This window comes from Podarcis liolepis, assembly GCF_965112155.1.
Source record: "Podarcis liolepis genome assembly, chromosome: 3".
In the NCBI taxonomy this organism is placed as follows: Eukaryota; Metazoa; Chordata; class Lepidosauria; order Squamata; family Lacertidae; genus Podarcis; species Podarcis liolepis.
In genome coordinates, this window is record NC_139557.1 from 104,969,286 (window position 1) to 104,986,933 (window position 17,648).

Genomic DNA, 17,648 nt, shown 5'->3' on the forward strand with positions numbered 1-17,648 from the left:
AGAGAGAGATGAGGTGCAGAAACTTGGACAAGGTGTTTAAGAGATGCAAGGGAAGAAGGAAAAAATGAGGTCACCTCGTGCATTTTTTCAAAAAAGCGTATTTGGCTTGTCATAGCTCAAGCGCTTTGGACTCCATGCAAAACTTTTGGCTTCATCTATTGGTCTTGGCAAGGTCAGGTGATTTTGAAGAGCCTTGGCCTGTTTAATGACAGAATTACTGAGAGAGGGGTGTGTGATGCAGTGATTTCGATGCAATGTTCTGAATGCCTTTTGTTGGCATCGGCTACATTTTCAGAATACAGTAAGTGTTGAGAGCGCATAGACTAGGGTAACCTTGCCTTCTTACAATAGTAAAAGGTGATGAACCTGGGGCCTTCTTAAGGCCAATAAAAAACAGAGTTTTTTGTTCTCTTCCTTTCAACAGTTCCAATTTACAAACCCTAAAAGCAGTAAATGTAATCTGTCGTGCCATCTAGTGGCTACTGCATGCATTCCCTTAGCACTGAATCCTCTCACAAGAAGGAAAACTCTGGTCCTAAATCTCTGCTAAATCTGTGGATATGATCATTCGTGAGAAAGGCTTTGGGAGTAAACCCCAAGGAAAATTCCGTACCCGATGCCTCGCAGGACATCTTGGGGAGAAGAAAAGGCAAGGATGTACCGTATTTTTCGCCCTATAGGACGCACTTTTCCCCCTCCAAAAATGAAGGGGAAATCTGTGTGCGTCCTATGGGGCGAATGCAGGCTTTTGCTGAAGCTTGGAGAGCGAGAGGGGTCAGTGCGCACCGACCCCTCTCGCTCTCCAGGCTTCAAGAAGCTATCAGCAAGCCTGGGGAGCCCGCGGGAGTGCGCTGAAGCCGCGGCTGGGGGGGGGAATAAATTTTTTCCCCTTTATTTCCCCCCCCAAAAACTAGGTGCGTCCTATGGGCCGGTGCGTCCTATAGGGCGAAAAATACGGTAAACCCTACACAAAACCGGAGTAGGGTCTCTAAGATGAATGGATGGCGCCTTGTAGGCCTCATTCTGGCAACCCCTGCAGCCAAGCTGGTGCCCAAATCATTGCTCTGCTTTCCTTTGGACCACATCAGTGAGGTCAAGAGGGGAGTCTTGTTGTCTTCATACACACTGCCCAGGGTTCTGCACTTTGGTGCTGCTAAGGCAGGGAAAAGAAATGATGTGGGAAGCCGCAGTTACAGATGAAACTTGAAAAATTAGAATATCACGGAAAAGTTCATTTATTTCAGCAATTCAACTTAAAAGGTGAAACTAATATATGAGAGAGACTCATGACATGACATACAAAGCGAGATATGTCAAGCCTTTACTGCCGCATTGAGGCAGTAACTGATGCAAAAGGGGCCCAAACCAAGTACTGCGTACATATGCATGCTTCTACTTCTCAGAGGTCCAATACTGCTCTATTTGCAATCCTTGTTTTGCTGATTTCATTTAATATTCTAATTTTCTGAGACTGTTAATATGGTGTTTTCATCAGCTGTATGCCATTATCATCACAATTATAACAAATAAAGGCTTGACATACAGTGGTACCTCGGGTTAAGAACTTAATTCGTTCTGGAGGTCCGTTCTTAACCTGAAACTGTTCTTAACCTGAAGCACCACTTTAGCTAATGGGGCCTTCTGCTGCTGGAGCCCGATTTCTGTTCTCATCCTGAAGCAAAGTTCTTAACCTGAAACACTATTTCTGGGTTAGCGGAGTCTGTAACCTGAAGCGTATGTAACCTGAAGCGTATGTAACCCGAGGTACCACTGTATCTCACTTTGCATGTCATGAGTCATCTCATATATTAGTTTCACCTTTTAAGTTGAATTACTGAAATAAATGAACTTTTCCCATGATATTCTAATTTTTCGAGTTTCACCTGTATGTGTTACTGGTCTCTGCTGCCACAGTGATTCTGCAGCCGTCTGGCTTCATTCCCAGAGGAACACTCCATTGTCTTTCGAGACAGATGGGTACCAAATGCCCAAGAGAGTGAATGGAGGAATGGCTTGGTAGGGAGAAAATGATTTAGCACTCATCTTTTTACTTCTAGGACCTGAAGAACCAAGCGGGTACTTGTGGCTTTCTGAATGCTGCTGAAATCTCTCATCAACCGCAGCAACCTTGGGATGGTCAAAAGTGGGAGCCCAACAAAGTCTGAAGACACAGGTTGCTCCCCCCCCCCCATTTTAAAGAAAACAGTTTTAAACACAAAAGTTAGAGCTCTGCCAACTTTCCAGCGTGGTCTCATTCAAACGGTATTAACACAAAAAGATGAGTGAGAAGGAAGGTATAGGAAGTAAGTACATTTGTAGAATTTATGCATATTTCCCATGTTCGAGGGGGTAAAAGCTTCCAGCACATCGGATTTTATTGCTTTTGCATTTATCGCATGAACTATGCTAAAAACCTAACAATTTTGACATTAGAAGAACATAGTACAATCCACATTTTTATTACACAGTTAACAAAGGAAGCAATTTTTACAAATGCACTTCATATAAGAATATTTTTAATACAGAAAATAGGTCTCTTACGCAATTTACAGAGGAGCATTTTGGCTTTCTGTTTCTGAATATAGTACGCTTGATTAAATGTATGCTTCTGTTTTATACAACAGGACAAACAACAGGGCAGTTTAGGTTATCACCGTAGATCTGCACAAGGCTGTTAAGACAACATAGATGTATATAGTTTTAGAACCCTTTAGAATAAAGCAGACCGTTCAAGTATTTAAACACTCGTTATAGAGTCTCTTTTAGGAAAAAAATGAGAAAGTCTTTTCATAGCTCACACCATGAATTTGTGTCAAGGTACACTGGCAAGAACCTTAACATGGCAGCATTTCAGTGTGATTATAAACTTTCATGAGCTAACATAGTTCTTGGCATTAAGACCTCATTGAATGAAAGTAACCTACACTTTCTGAAAATGAACTCCGAAGTAAAATACTGTACTGATGGTGTATAATACACATAACACTAAATATATTAAGTATATAATATATATATATATACTTAATTTAAAATTCAACAACCAGTTTTCTTATAAGGTTATAATTTAAGGAACAGCAAAACCCAGCAAAGTAGTGACAGAACATTAGACAACTGAAAGACAAAAGATGAGACAACTGAAAGACAGACATATGTCTACAATGACAAACATCTATTTAGAGATTTAGGGTACAGTGCAAAGACTAAGCACTTATCCATTTTAACTCATCCATTTTAATGGAGATTTAATTAGCTACTTAACTCTCCTGCTGATAGATCTTGAAAGAGTTTAAACTTGCATCGTGCCTATACTCCCAATTTTTGCAAAATAATAATAATGGGGAACTCAAAGCACAAACACAAAATCATACTGTTGGTTTTAGGATATAATTATGGCATTTAAGACTCTGTAGTGCTATGACCTTTATAATTAATGCCTTTTTGAGTCCTCCAGAAGTTATTCTGGAGTACAGTGACTTAGATGATAGCTCGTTGAAGCAAGTTTTTAAGACAACTGCCAAATAATTGGCTAACACAGATGGGTTGTATTGCTCGATTGTTAACTAGTAAGACTGTATCAAATAACAGTTCCCATCGTAACCTTTTTGCTCTCCAAAGTATAAGAAACGAAAGTGTAGCCATTTCACTTTTCTACCATTAATTTTGCAGCCCAAAGGGTAGAGAACACACAAACCAACATACGGTAAGGAATCACATTGTACTGGGTCACATCAACTAAAAGATTTTTAAAGAAATCATCATTCCAGTGACTTTGCAAACTCAGCATAGTCAATGTAGCCATCATTATTTTTATCATCATCACGCAAGACGCCGTCTATCAAACTAATTAACTCCTCATCTTTCATTGTCTGGGTGTGTTCTCCACCTTCCTACAGGGAAAGGGGGGAAAAAAGATGGATTGGTTTTAGCAGATGAGCACATTTGGAAATCAGAACGGTCCCACTCAATATTCTGCCCTTGAGGGCTGCACTTGGGTTTCCTATAAATTAGCTAATGAAGGCTAGAAAAAAGTTAAGTGGGTCAGGCAGGTCTTAGACTCAGAAAGGTACAAAACAAGATTTTCAATTTGACCGTCTCTCAAAGCAGTGCTGCAGCTCCTTCGCTCACCCCCCAAACCAGGCCACACTTAAAAACCATTATCAAGTTTTGTAATCTACAGGTTATTTAAAATTTGGTCTAGCATGGAAACTTTGAGAGAGCTGATCCCCAAGGGATAAGTCTTTGGATTAAACTGCCACTATATATATATATATGCAAAATGTTATAGACATTTCCAACCCATATATATTAAAAGATAAGCTTGCTCACAGACACTGCTCACCAGCCTATCAGATTTTCTGTTCCAGGAAATTAGCGCTCACCTCTTTGTGAACATGTGAGATGGCAGTGGCAAGTTCAAGCCCATCAAGCAGATTGTTGCCATCATAGTCGTGCATTTTGAAGTAATGAAGCTGCAGCTCTTGTGGCGACATCTCAGATTCTGGTTTGTCAATGACGCCTTCTAAATGTTCCATGATGTGGCTGCAGAGTAAGAATACGACGAATCTTAGTGCGCACCGATACAACCACACACCCACTGAATGCAATGAACATGCAGATGTGTGCATGTAGGTAATGCAATGTGCATTTAAAAGCCAGACTTTGATTGAAATGTGGATACTATCTTCGGAGAGATGGGACCACAGCAGAGAGGAAAGAGAGAACTAATCTTCTTCCCCCATACAGTCCCAAGACTGCTTGAGCTTCCCCTGAGACTATTTACTGTATATAACAAAAAAAAAAAAAACATGTTAGTTGCAGTCATGCCAGGTGGACTGCATGAAACAGAGCTTATGAGAGATTTCACAGGCAATATAGCCGTCGGCCATGCTTGCAGAGGCTGATGGGAGTTGTAGTTCAGCCACGTTTGGAGGGACAAAGGCTTCCCGAACTTACCTAAACAGAACCCAATGGGAACTGAGTGTGCTCAGTAACCACAACATGCTCACTGATTGGTGTGTTTGTTTGTGTGTGCAGGGGATGAGACAGAAAGTCAGGTGGGAGGGGAAATGGAGTGGGGAAAAGGCATGATCTGCTGGCTGGCACTCTGCACTGGAACATTTTGTTGAATTCAATTCTGCTATGATATCAAATGACTCTTACCATATCAGACCCTCATTTCCCCCACTTATTTATACTGAGTGTGACTTCAGAGAATACATACTCCTTATCTTGTACCATGTTCTTATCAAGACGCACGTTTGCCTGATGACTCCCATCTGTGTGGTCCTCTGCAAAAGAGGACATAAAAGACGCAAGGACTAGGCAACAGAGGAAATATAGTGTAGAAATCCTTGGTTGTGTAACAGCCATGGTCCTAGCAAAAAAAAAAAAAAAAGACAGAGTGACCATTTAGTTGGAAAGGCAGCTAATAAATGTTATGATTAATTAAATACATATAAGAATAAAACAACAACTACTACAATTGTGGGTAACAATCAGGCATTTATACCTTTTAGAGTCTCTATTTCCTTATTCCTCCTACCACCTTCATTTTAGGTTTCCACAACCAAAACTGAGTTGCCATGAAAAGCCACAATGAAATATGTTCTAGGTATTGACGAAAGTTCACAGATGCACAGTAATAAGGCCACCTGCCTAGCTATGCCTTCTTACTTCAAAAGACTGGCTTTGTCATGCTTACATATTGTTAAACCTCATTTTCAGTAGGGAGTCCAGCATTTGTTAACCAGGCACTTGTTTGGTATTCAACCTTTAGCTGAACACCTGGCACAGTTCAAAGTAGACTTTCACACAGGTGGAATAGGCAGCCTGGGATGTAAATGAAGGAATCAAGGAGCACAGCTGTCTGCCAGGAAACCTTTACATTTCTTGAGATAACATCAAGCTTATTGCAAATTCTGCATATTCACTCAAATGCCAAAGTCTAATTACCTAATTTATTGTGACACTATGTGTAACGTGTCACATTTAAGGTTCTACGTACTTCCTCTTTTCCCATTTTAAACTACAGTATTTCCTACTGTAAGCCACTTTGTGCAGCGACCTTTTGAATAGCTAAGAACTGTCAGTTCCATTTAATGCAATTCAGCACACAATGCATGGCAGTCAATTACTGGGACAAGAGTGTGAATATTAAGAGTTTAACAACAATGTGCATTGCACCCACAGGACTTAGAATCAGGCTGGATTAAAAAGCTAACGGCAGAGGTGGCATTTCCTACTCCCCTCCAACTTTATCTATTCACTATGGGTACAACAGCTGTTACTTGCTACATGTGCCCACTAAATAAGTCTATCTCCCAACCATACATTTTAATATAGTCATGCCTGAACCCTTTAAAAAAATAAAAATCCAGTTGTTTAGTGGATCTGGAATTTCTAACCATTTTAATACCATAGGGGAGGAAATGCGGTGTGATAGTAACTGAGTATCTCCTAGCATATGGTGGGTGCTAAATACAAACCAAATAGAAGTACTACTAGTAGTTTCTATTTGTTTGAACCCAGATTTGGGATTTTCCAAGGCACTATCAACAAACCTTTAGACTTTGAAGTACAAAGACAAACCTCTAGAAATCGTTGACCCCTTGGTCTTTCCACTATGAGCCCCCTGTTAACTCATTCCCCCCTTCCCTTCATCAAGCATAAAGCAGTACATACACAACTTAAGCCATCTCCCAGCTCTCCAGTTCTGCTTGGTAAGCAAACCTGGCACTAATTCCAGCAGCAGCTGGAACAATACAACTGTAATGTGAAGAAATGAAAAGGAAAGTACATATCCTCTCCCCTCTTCCCCGTGTTTTTTTTTTTAACTTGTACTCCGCCAATTAAATTTTGGCTAAAAGTCTGGGCATTATTTGATCAGGGATGAGGTTTATAACTGGAAACAGCTCTCTCACTGGAGTCCCCCCCCCCCCCTGTGAGCGGTTTACTCCTATTTATTAACCTGTAAGATGATTAACATTGTTTCCTATTCTGTTTTTCTGGGCTGGGGAAAGGAGAAGAGATATTGAAGACAGCCTGCAACGCAGAAAAGCGACAGCACATTTTCTCCCTCTTTCTTTTTAGAGTTTTAAAAAAGATTTTTAATGTTAGAGGAATTGGGGCATTCTTATTTTTTGTGCGCGCGGGGGTGGGGATGGGAATAGGTTTCTTAAAACCCACCCACCCCCTTCTATGGCAAAACAAATGCCCATTGGTTTCAACAGGTCTACTCTGAGCAGGGCCGACACCTGAGGCAACCTTTTTAAAATATATATATATTGGTGGTTGATCGGTCTGCTTTCCTTTCTGGATAAAAGCTGCCCGCCCCGCTTTCCAACGCTGTTCAAGGCAGGGAATGCTGCCCCATAGAACTCAACAGGGCTTGGTCCTGCAGCCACTTACGCGGGAGTAAGCCCCACTGAACTCTATGGCTTCTTCTAGGTAAGAGTGCCCTGTTAATGCCTCAGGTGGCGAAAGTCCAGGACAATGGGGACTGACCCCACCGCCTCACCTGCTCCCAGCGCCGCCAGCTCCTCCTAAAGCGACACCGAAGTTTGGACCTACCCGGCCACCATCGCCTCCTCTCGCGGCCACCCCTGAACTCTCCGCGCTTGCGTCCTGCCACCGCCCAACTCTCTGGCTATTGGCTTCGGCCGCCTCGGAGTTTTACGTCGAACGCCCAGGTGCGGCGGCCAGATGCCACGCCCCTTTCCCTCCCGGTTCCGTGGCCACGCCCCCTCCCTCCGATCTCATGACGTGGCTTCGCTCCTTTCCAACGTTGCCTCAAAGGGCGGGTCTTTAAAAAAAGAAAGAAAGGGAAGTAAGGAAACCCCACCCCCCGCTTTCCTCTGGTACGCCCGGTGCTCTTTCAGTCATTGCCGGCAGAGGGTCTCAGGTACCCAATCGCCGCAAAGAACTCGTTTACGCCCTCCCTCTGCCTATGCTAACATGAGCGGGTGCTCCTCCCAACTTTCCTCTGGTACGCCCGGTGCTCTTTCAATCGTCGCCGGCGTAGACTCGGATAGCCAATCGCTGCAAAGACTACGTGAAGACCCGCCTACTTTGTCCCTATGTTGCCTCATTTGACTAACCTTCGTGCGCGTTTTTCTCTCCTAGGCTGAGGTGCGGCTGTTGGGTTTGGTCGCTTCCAGCGCTTTTCGCATGACTAGCGAGCCCTCGGAGGCTCTCGCTGGTTGTGTGAACGAGGCTGGGGTTCCCAAAACGAAAACATTGGCAAGATTCTTGGAATAACCTGCAGTTTTATAACAGTATATATTTAAAGCAGATGAATAAATAAGCAAATAAAGTTAATTTGGATATGCAGAAGATATTAAACATAAATTTAAGGAACCACAGAAAGAGGGGGAAGTCAAGTTTTGAAATGTTAAAATGATTGTAAAATTAGTGAAATATATAAATAAAATTTAATAAGAACAAGAATCCTGCGGCTTTTGAGTAATTTCGCTCACCCCTTTTTCCCTGTCATGGTTAGGATGGACAATTTTTGTGGTTTGCCTCAGGTGCCGTGATGATGTGTGGGAGTGCGGTTATTGGGTTTTTTATTATGCATTTTTCTGTTGTGATGTTTGGATGAAGGGTGGTATACAAATTTAGCAACATCATCATCATCTTGGGTTAGCCCTGGGGCTTTGTGTCCCTTAGTGTTTCTAGGAAAACATGATGCAGCCTGAAATTTCTGTGGGTTTAATCAGAAGTGGATGTTCTTAGATCCCACCCTCATCTTTTGATTAAATTGTTTTATTGCTAAGGGTGGATTTTACCCCATACCTGCCAGTCTGACATCAATACCAGGGAAGATTCTGGAGCAGATCATTAAGCAAACAGTCTGTGAGCACCTAGAAAGGAATGCTGTGATCACCAATAGTCAGCATGGATTTCTGAAAAATAAGTCATGTCAGACTAACCTGATCTCGTTTTTTGACAGAATTACAAGCCTGGTAGATGAAGGGAACGCAGTGGATGTAGTCTACCTTGATTTCAGCAAGGCATTTGACAAAGTGCCCCATGATATTCTTGTAAAGAAGCTGGTAAAATGCGGTCTTGACTATGCTACCACTCAGTGGATTTGTAACTGGCTGACTGACCGAACCCAAAGGGTGCTCATCAATGGTTCCTCTTCATCCTGGAGAAGAGTAACTAGTGGGGTGCCACAGGGTTCTGTCTTGGGCCCGGTCTTATTCAACATCTTTATCAACGACTTGGATGATGGATTCAAGGGCATCCTGATCAAATTTGCAGATGACACCAAACTGGGAGGGGTGGCTAACACCCCAGAGGACAGGCTCACACTTCAAAACGACCTTGACAGATTAGAAAACTGGGCCAAAACAAACAAGATGAATTTTAACAGGGAGAAATGTAAAGTATTGCACTTGGGCAAAAAAAATGAGAGGCACAAATACAAGATGGGTGACTGCTTGAGAGCAGTACATGTGAAAAGGATCTAGGAGTCTTGGTTGACCACAAACTTGACATGAGCCAACAGTGTGACGCGGCAGCTAAAAAAGCCAATGCAATTCTGGGCCTCATCAATAGGAGTATAGCATCTAGATCAAGGGAAATAATAGTGCCACTGTATTCTGCTCTGGTCAGACCTCACCTGGAGTACTGTGTCCAGTTCTGGGCACCACAGTTCAAGAAGGACACTGACAAACTGGGACGTGTCCAGAGGAGGGCAACCAAAATGGTCAAAGGCCTGGAAACGATGCCTTATGAGGAACGGCTAAGGGAGCTGGACATGTTTAGCCTGGAGAAGAGGAGGTTAAGGGGTGATATGATAGCCATGTTCAAATATATAAAAGGATGTCACATAGAGGAGGGAGAAAGGTTGTTTTCTGCTGCTCCAGAGAAGCGGACACAGAGCAATGGATCCAAACTACAAGAAAGAAGATTCCACCTAAACATTAGGAAGAACTTCCTGACAGTAAGAGCTGTTTGACAGTGGAATTTGCTGCCAAGGAGTGTGGTGGAGTCTCCTACTTTGGAGGTCTTTAAGCAGAGGCTTGACAACCATATGTCAGGAGTGCTCTGATGGTGTTTCCTGCTTGGCAGGGGGTTGGACTCAATGGCCCTTGTGGTCTCTTCCAACTCTATGATTCTATGTTTTAACTGTTTTCAGTACAATATTATATTTATACAATTCTGTAACCTGTCCCAGGGACCACGTGGTCAAGGGTGGGTGAGAAATCTAATTAATAATAGTACAGTGGTACCTCGCAAGACGAATGCCTCGCAAGACGAAAAACTCGCAAGACGAAATAGTTTTTCGTTTTTTGAGTTGCTTCACAAGACGAATTTCCCCATGGGCTTGCTTCGCAAGACAAAAACGTCTTGCAAGTTTGTTTCCTTTTTCTTAAAACCGTTAATACCCAGGGAAACCGTGCTTATTACAGAATACAGTGGTGCCTCGCAAGACGAAATTAATTCGTTCTGCGAGTTTTTTCGTCTTGCGAATTTTTCATCTTGCGAAGCACGGTTTCCCATAGGAATGCATTGAAAATCCAAGGGAAACAAACGTCTTGCGAGACATTCGTCTTGTGAGGTACCACTGTACAAGATAACAAACAATGTGGTGAAGTGGTTAAATTGCCAATGAGTTGGCAGGTATAAGGTCAAATCCACCCTTAGCAATAAAACTTGGCACATGAATTTGGGCCAATCAGTTGCTTGGGCCTTTCCTATACCATAAGGATAAAATAGGGAATGAAGAACTGTTATTGTGCTTTGATGCTGTCTGCTCTGTCATTAGGCAGAGAGAGACAGTCATCTCAAGTAGCTGTGTTTGGGTACCATGGAAGGGCAGAAAAATGTTAGTTATATAACCAATTGTGGTTGAATTTTTACTGTAAGTAAGTGAGGAGGTGCTTGTGGGACTTTCTGCATGAAGTGGCAAAATAATTTACCTGGCCTGGGGTACTATGTGCCTTGAGCTTCTCAGAATAAATGTTACAAATAAATCGATCCCATAGCTTTTCCGCTCCATGAGAGGTCCATAGGGCAGTAATACAGTAACGGGCCTTTTCTGTGGTGGCTCCGTTTGCGGAATGCTCTTCCTGAGGATGCTTGCCCAGCACCTTCATTACATATCTTTAGGTGCCAGGCGAAAATGTTTCTCTATATTCCTTTGGCTCTGATTCAAGAATCTATGGTCTTTTAAACTGTGTGTATTTGGTTATTGTTTTGTTTATTATGGTATTTATTTTTGTGTTTTTATACAATATACCGCCCTGCTATCCTCGGGTGAAGGGCGGTATATAAATTCAATAAATACATCAATAATAAACAAGACTTCCTTTCCTTCCCCCTGTAAATTCTTCTTCTTTTAAATAATTTTTATTAGTTTCCTCCCAGTGACTTCAATCAAAAGTGAGCTCCCCATGAAGGCAGTGAAACTTCCTTCTGAACATTACATCCTAGAATCCAGACTCTGGATGCTTAGCAGTGGTTATACAGGTGTGGCTCCAATTACCTGACATTAATTCTGATGTGTTTCATAATAGCTCTTCTTACTCTGCCTTCAGCCCACACATATCACACAGAACTGAGATGAATGCAATTTGCCTTGTACGTGGCAAATGTAGCGAGGGATGCAGGCCACCTTAAGTAATAATAATAAAATCATCATTTATACCCTGCCCAAATCCTGTTCTAATTAGGCTTTCTGCCTCACCACTCCACAGGCTAACCTGCCATCAACAGCCTTGTGGGAAGGCTCTTGATGGGTATTAAATAGGTTGCTGCTGTTTATTGTGTATTTAAAATATGTAATTTAAAGTCACTTAAAAAAAATTAAAGGTTTCTTCATTTACAAAAATATATGCATTGTCTTTTTTGCGTTTTCTACAGATCAGTTTCATTTGTTGTGAGACAGTATATTTGGTACATGCAGTATAAGGTTGGGAAGAAAAGAAGGGGAGGGTTGGCAGGGGAGTGGGATGGGGTGGCAAAGCTTCTATTTTTCTACTTAGTGTATGTGTGGGGTTTTGTGTCAGTGTCACTTGTGTGGGTTCTCTTTCGGTTCGCTTGTTATACTTCCATGGTGGTGAGAGAAGTTGGCGATAGCCTAGGGCAGGGGTCACCAACCTAAGGCCCGGGGGCCGGATCTGGCCCAATCGCCTTCTCAATCCGGCCCGCGAATGGTCCGAGAATCAGCGTGTTTTTACATCATAGCTGTCAACTTTTCCCTTTTCTTGCGAGGAATCCTATTTGGAATAAGGGAATTTCCCTTAAAAAAGGGGAACAGTCGACAGCTATGTTTTACATGAGCAGAATGTATCCTTTTATTTAAAATGCATCTCTGGATTATTTGTGGGGCATAGGAATTTGTTCATTCCCCCCCCCCATAAAAAATATAGTCTGGCCCCCCACATGGTCTGAAGGACGGTGGACCGGCCCACGGCTGAAAAGGTTTGCTGACCCCTGGCCTAGGGTTTGGTTGGTTGTCTTTGGGTGGCTGTAATGAGATTTGTTTTTGTATGTGAGTGGTGTGTGTGTTTGTGTATTTCTGAATCAGGTTAGCCAGACTGATTCGTATACTTTTGGCAAATTCTTGTCATTGTCTCGTTGGGCTGTATATGTGATAAAGGGGCACCATACCGGGGTGAAGGCGTCTTCTTCTGTTTGTCCTTGTGTCAGTTTCAGTTTATTGTTTAGCTTTTCCAGTATAGCTGCTTCCCATACTATTTGATACCATTGGTCCATATTTACTCATGGTCCATATTTACTCATGACAGATCTCTCCATTGCCTTGCCATGATGCTTCTGGCTGATGAGAGTAGGTGGGTTATGAGCTCTTTATAATGTGAGTGGGCATTATTATCTTGGAAGATGTTCAGTAGGGCCAGTTCTGGGGTGACGTCTAATACTTGCTTAGTTATTTTGCATATTTCTTGTATGTCTGGTGTCCAGAAGAGATGGGTTTGGAGACATTAATTTAATGATACTTCTCAACTGCCTTGGTAGTACTTATATCCTGACAGACAGCATATAAGTAACCGACAGAGGGCTGAAGATGTTGCTAGCGTTGTATCATTAGAAGGAAGAATTGGGACAAATCAGTTTCACTACTCACAGTCTGCAGCAGTGAATTATCTTTCATGGGTTTGTCTTCCCGGGAGAAACTCAAATGCCATATTAAGAAGCCCAGAAAACTGAAATTCTGAATAAATTTTGAATTGTGCAAATGCATCTTATTTTGTAGAAACACACTCAATTTGCAAACTGCATTCTGGAGTTGATATTTGTACCTTGATTCTTTAAAAAAAACACATTTGAAATTTGATTTATCTTAGCAGTCACTGGTGCAAAAGAATCTTGCAGATAAGTAAACGTTAATAGCAAAGTATCTATGGATCAGGGGTGGTATACAAATTTAATAATAATAATAATAATAATAATAATAATAATAATAATAATAATAATAATTTTAAAAATTGTGGAATGTGATGTCCTCACAAAGCAAACAGCAGCAGTAAAGGAGGGATTTGTCTCAAAGAAAAGGATTAAATTACTGTACCCCTGCAGCATCCTGGTCATTATAATCCCCACCACTCAAGCTGATATGATTTGTATTTTTAAAAAATCTGTACATTAAATGCAAAGTTGTGGTCTAACTCATCCTATAGTTGGACCCTCCTTTTTTGTGCTTGAGTCCTGCTTGTGGGTTTCCCACAGGCATCTGGTTGGTCACTGCGAGAACAGGAGGCTGGACTAAATGGGCCAATGGCGTGAGCCAACAAGGTCTTTGTATGCTCAAAGTGTCTAAATGCTGAATAACATAGTTTTGCAGTTTTTAGAATATCCTGGATGGTCCTTATTTTGATTCCCCTTTGGTTTTGGTGTGGATTTTTCACAATGACCTCAGAAACATTCCTTTGATGCCCTTTTGCAGTCTTTGTGCCTGGTACAAATGTGGTTAGTGCACTGGAAAATTTCTCAATTCAAAGTTTTCCACCACATCGCTGTCTCTGTTCCTGACAGAGTAAAAAGGAACAGTTGAAGAGCTGTGCAGACTTCTGGAACATGCACGGATAATGGCAATAGTAAGCAGTCTTTTATATTTATACAAATTAATAATTATAATTAATAATTAATAGCCCACCCATCTGGCTGGGTTTCGTCAGCCACTTTTGGCTGCTCACAACAGAATATAAAAAAGACGATAAGACATCAAACATTAAAAAATTCCTTAAACAGGGCCGCCTTCAGATGTCTTCTAAAAATGAAGATGTTTATTCCCCTGACATCTGATAGGAGGGTGTTCCACAGGGAGGGTGCCACTACCGGGAAGGCCCTCTGCCTGGTTCCCTGTAACTTCACTTCTCGTAGGGAGGGAACCACCAGAAGGCCCTTGGAGCCGGACCTCAGTGTCCGGGCAGAAAAATGGGGGTGGGGACACTCCTTTTATTATGTCTTCACATTATCTATATAACACAAACACTGGAAGTCCCAAAACGGGACAAAACGAAGGAGAAGAAACAGAGAGCTGTCCAGTCCACATCAAAAAACAAAATAAAAATCTAAAGAGAAAATTCAAACCCTTGCTGCAAAAGCGAACAAGGAGACAACATAGCTTCCTGGGACAGGGAAGGTTCTCATGCTGGGTGACACAACAAAAAAGACCCTGCCCAAAAGGCAACAGCAAATGCAAAAGCACAAAAGAGAGTAATATTGTCATGGGGCTTGTGTGGCAGGGGACAATCTGAAACCTGAAGGGGTGTGTGGCACATCAGGTGGAGTAATCAGTCAAGAAACAGGAAGTGAGAGTCCCTTGCAGCTTTTCCTGGGGACAATGGAAGAGCCTGACTGTTCTGTACTTTAAGGGTGCAGCCAGATGGATGTGGAGTGGAGCAAACAGCAAAAACTCTTCCCAAGCAGAAAAAAGTCTGCACCCCTAACTTCTGGCCCTTTACTCTCTTTGCACAGAAGGAGGTTAAAATCCAAGCCTGAAACTTCAGGTCTAGCCTGGAACCCCCAGAACCTGGGTGAAAGCGGGGAGGAGAAAAGAAAACGCACATTGCCCATTTAAGCAGAAATCCCTAACAGCCTCTTTTTGGGGGGACCGGCCAGTGCAGTGTAATGGTTAAGAGCGTTGGGACTATGACCTGGGAGACCAGGGTTCAAATCTCTGCTTGGCCACCAAGCTCACTGAGTGATCTTGGGCCCGTCAGTACCTCTCAGTCTAACCTACTTCACAGGGTAGATCATGAGGAGGGGTTCCTCAGTCGGTAGAGCACTAGCCTCTTAATCGGAGGGTCGTGGGTTCGAGTCCCACATGTTGGACTAGACTAGATGATCATGGTGGTCCCTTCCAATTCTACAATTCTATGTGTTGAGTTCCTTTGAGAAAAGGGTGAGTTATAAACGCAATAAAACAAAACAAAACAATAGATGGACAACATTGCGCGCTACCTAAGCCCTGAAAGACCCCTCTTGTTCCATTTCTGCCCCCCATCTTAACCCATTCCCTTCTATGGCGCAACTTTACCAGCCTGTCACGCTTTGCGCGGGGCGCTTCCTCTTAGCTGCCACACATCTGGATCATCGGGACGTTTAGGGGGTAGTTTTTGGGGGGGGGTTGGAAGGGGGACCACATCTGTCCCGCGCCGCAGTGCCGCTGGAGCCTGCCTTTCCACCAAGCGCCCGGGAGCGCGCGATCCTGCCCCTGCTCGGCGAGGGGAGGGGAACCCGGCTGTTCCCCAGGCGCACGCCCGGCTGCCCGGGACTTCCCTGTTGTACACGAGTCACCCACCCACGCTAAGATGGCTGCGAAAGGCTCGCATTTCCACCTGAAAATGGAAGAGGCGGTGGAGAGGTGCCGCGCCGATTGCCAGTGGGACACGCAGCTGGCCGTGGTGGAGCAGATGAGGACGCGGGCGGCCAGTCCCCGCCACAAGTGGGCCAAGGGGGGCGCAGCCGGCGCAGGAGCCCAACCGTCCGGTAAGTCGCCGCCGGGGATCCCGCAGCCAGCAGCTTCTCTTCCCCAGGAAATGGAAGCAGCAGCCGCGGCGCCCGCCCGCCTGTCTTCCCTTAGCAAGGAGTCGTCCTTTGGTCTCCCGGAGCAAAACCTTCCCCGACGGGAGAGTTGCACAACCTGTGCCCCGCTTCCTTGAGTTAGTTGCGCGCAGCCAGCTCCCATAGAAAGCCGCAGGGTTCAGCTCCCAAGTCATGTGAACTTTACGCACTGATTTCAGTCGAAGCGCAACTTAGTCCGGATCCAAGCCTCTCCACCCACCCACAGTCTCTTTTGCAAGAGCAGCTAATTCATCCGCACCCCAAACAATGCTTGAGGGTGAAGTTGGAAGGGGGTCCCAGGGTCATCTAGTCCAACCCCCTGCGATGCAGGAATCTCAGCCATAGCATCCAGTGACAGATGGCCGTCTAACCTCAGCTTGAAAACCTCAAAGGAAGGAGAGTCCACAACCTCGAACGGCTCTTAACTGTCAGAAAGTTCTTCCTGGTGTTTAAGCATCCGATTTGTTGTCAATCACTTCATTAAATTTATACTGAGCTGATTGATTGCAGGAAACCTCAATGTGGTGTGCAAAAGAAAACATTAGGACAGGCTTCCTCAACCTCGGCCCTCCAGATGTTTTGAGACTACAATTCCCAGCATTCCTGAGCACTGGTCCTGCTAGCTAGGGATCATGGGAGTTGTAGGCCAAAAACATCTGCTGAGCCGAGGTTGAGGAAGCCTGCGATAGGATTATTAGTAACAACTATTGAAACACTTTTTAAAAAATCCAGAAATAAAGTAAAAACACACCAGCGCTCTAAATACCTGTGTAGGTAGGCTTGTCTCAGCAAAAAATGTTTTCATCAGGCGCATCATGAGCTTTGCCTCATGAGAGCCAAGTGTTTTTTTAAACGCACAGTACAACCCCTGTGTATCCCCAGAGGTGTAATTGGATCTGCACTCCACAGCTGCTTTTCCCCCAACACTCCTTTTGTGTCTTGTATGTTGCTCTCAATGATTTTTCTCACACTTTACCACCATTGGGAATAATCAGAGGATGCTGTCTTGCTCAAGAGGGCAGCCTCAAAGGAAATCAGCTATACAATGTGCAGGTTTACACAGAAGTAAGTCCCAGTGATGCAGAATGGGGCCTACTCTCTAGTAAAGCTGCTGTCCGGGACACAGTTACCTAGAAATAAACCCCATCAAACACAATGGGACTTGCATCTGAATGAGCATAGCTTACATTGCTCAGCTAATTTCTGAGGGTCAGCTATCCTAAAATAATAAACTGGACTAATTCTCCGACTTCCTCCGTGCCAATATGTCACGGACGTTGGTAGAACTTGTAAGTGAGCACCACAGTTTGGGAAGGATGTTGGCAAACTGGAATGGGTGTGGAGAAGGGTGACCCAAGTTGATGAAAGGCCTGGAAACCTAGCTTTGTATGAGGAACAGTTGAGGGAGTTGGTTTAGCCTGGAGAAGAGAAGACCGACAGGTGATATGGTACCCATTTTCAAGTTCCAGAGTGGTTGTCACTTGGAAGATGGTCAAGCTTGTTCCCTCCTGCTCCAGAGGGTAGGACTCAAACCAACGAGTTCGATTTACAAGAAAGGAGATTCCAACTAAACATTAGGAATAACTTTCTGATGGCAAGAACTGTTCAAC

At 43.6% G+C, this 17,648-nt stretch overlaps 2 protein-coding genes and 1 long non-coding RNA gene across 7 annotated transcripts in view; 2 read left to right on the top strand and 1 right to left on the bottom strand.

Annotated features, from left to right (window-relative positions):
• The window catches only part of LOC310702832, a 311,903-nt gene that overhangs the window by 117,828 nt on the left and 176,427 nt on the right, over positions 1 to 17,648 (top strand). The window lies entirely within an intron of this gene.
• On the bottom strand, positions 2,444 to 7,721 carry MCFD2 (multiple coagulation factor deficiency 2, ER cargo receptor complex subunit). Of its 2 annotated transcripts, none has more exons than XM_083494929.1 (4): positions 7,570 to 7,721; positions 5,222 to 5,374; positions 4,380 to 4,539; positions 2,444 to 3,887 (listed from the first exon to the last, which is right to left on the bottom strand). In XM_083494929.1, the coding sequence occupies exons 1-4, from the start codon at positions 7,578 to 7,580 to the stop codon at positions 3,756 to 3,758; spliced, it is 456 nt and encodes a 151-aa protein (XP_083351055.1). In that variant the 5' UTR covers positions 7,581 to 7,721; the 3' UTR covers positions 2,444 to 3,755. The 2 variants fall into 2 exon arrangements, with proteins under 2 accessions (XP_083351055.1, XP_083351056.1); XM_083494930.1 differs by having other exon boundaries at positions 7,517 to 7,661.
• Positions 15,779 to 17,648, top strand: part of TTC7A (tetratricopeptide repeat domain 7A) — a 183,744-nt gene continuing 181,874 nt past the window's right edge. For all 4 annotated transcript variants that reach the window (XM_083494305.1, XM_083494306.1, XM_083494307.1 and 1 more), the window contains exon 1: positions 15,779 to 15,963. In XM_083494305.1, the coding sequence (XP_083350431.1) occupies positions 15,786 to 15,963 (178 nt within the window). In that variant the 5' untranslated portion in view covers positions 15,779 to 15,785. The remainder of the gene's footprint in view (positions 15,964 to 17,648) is intronic.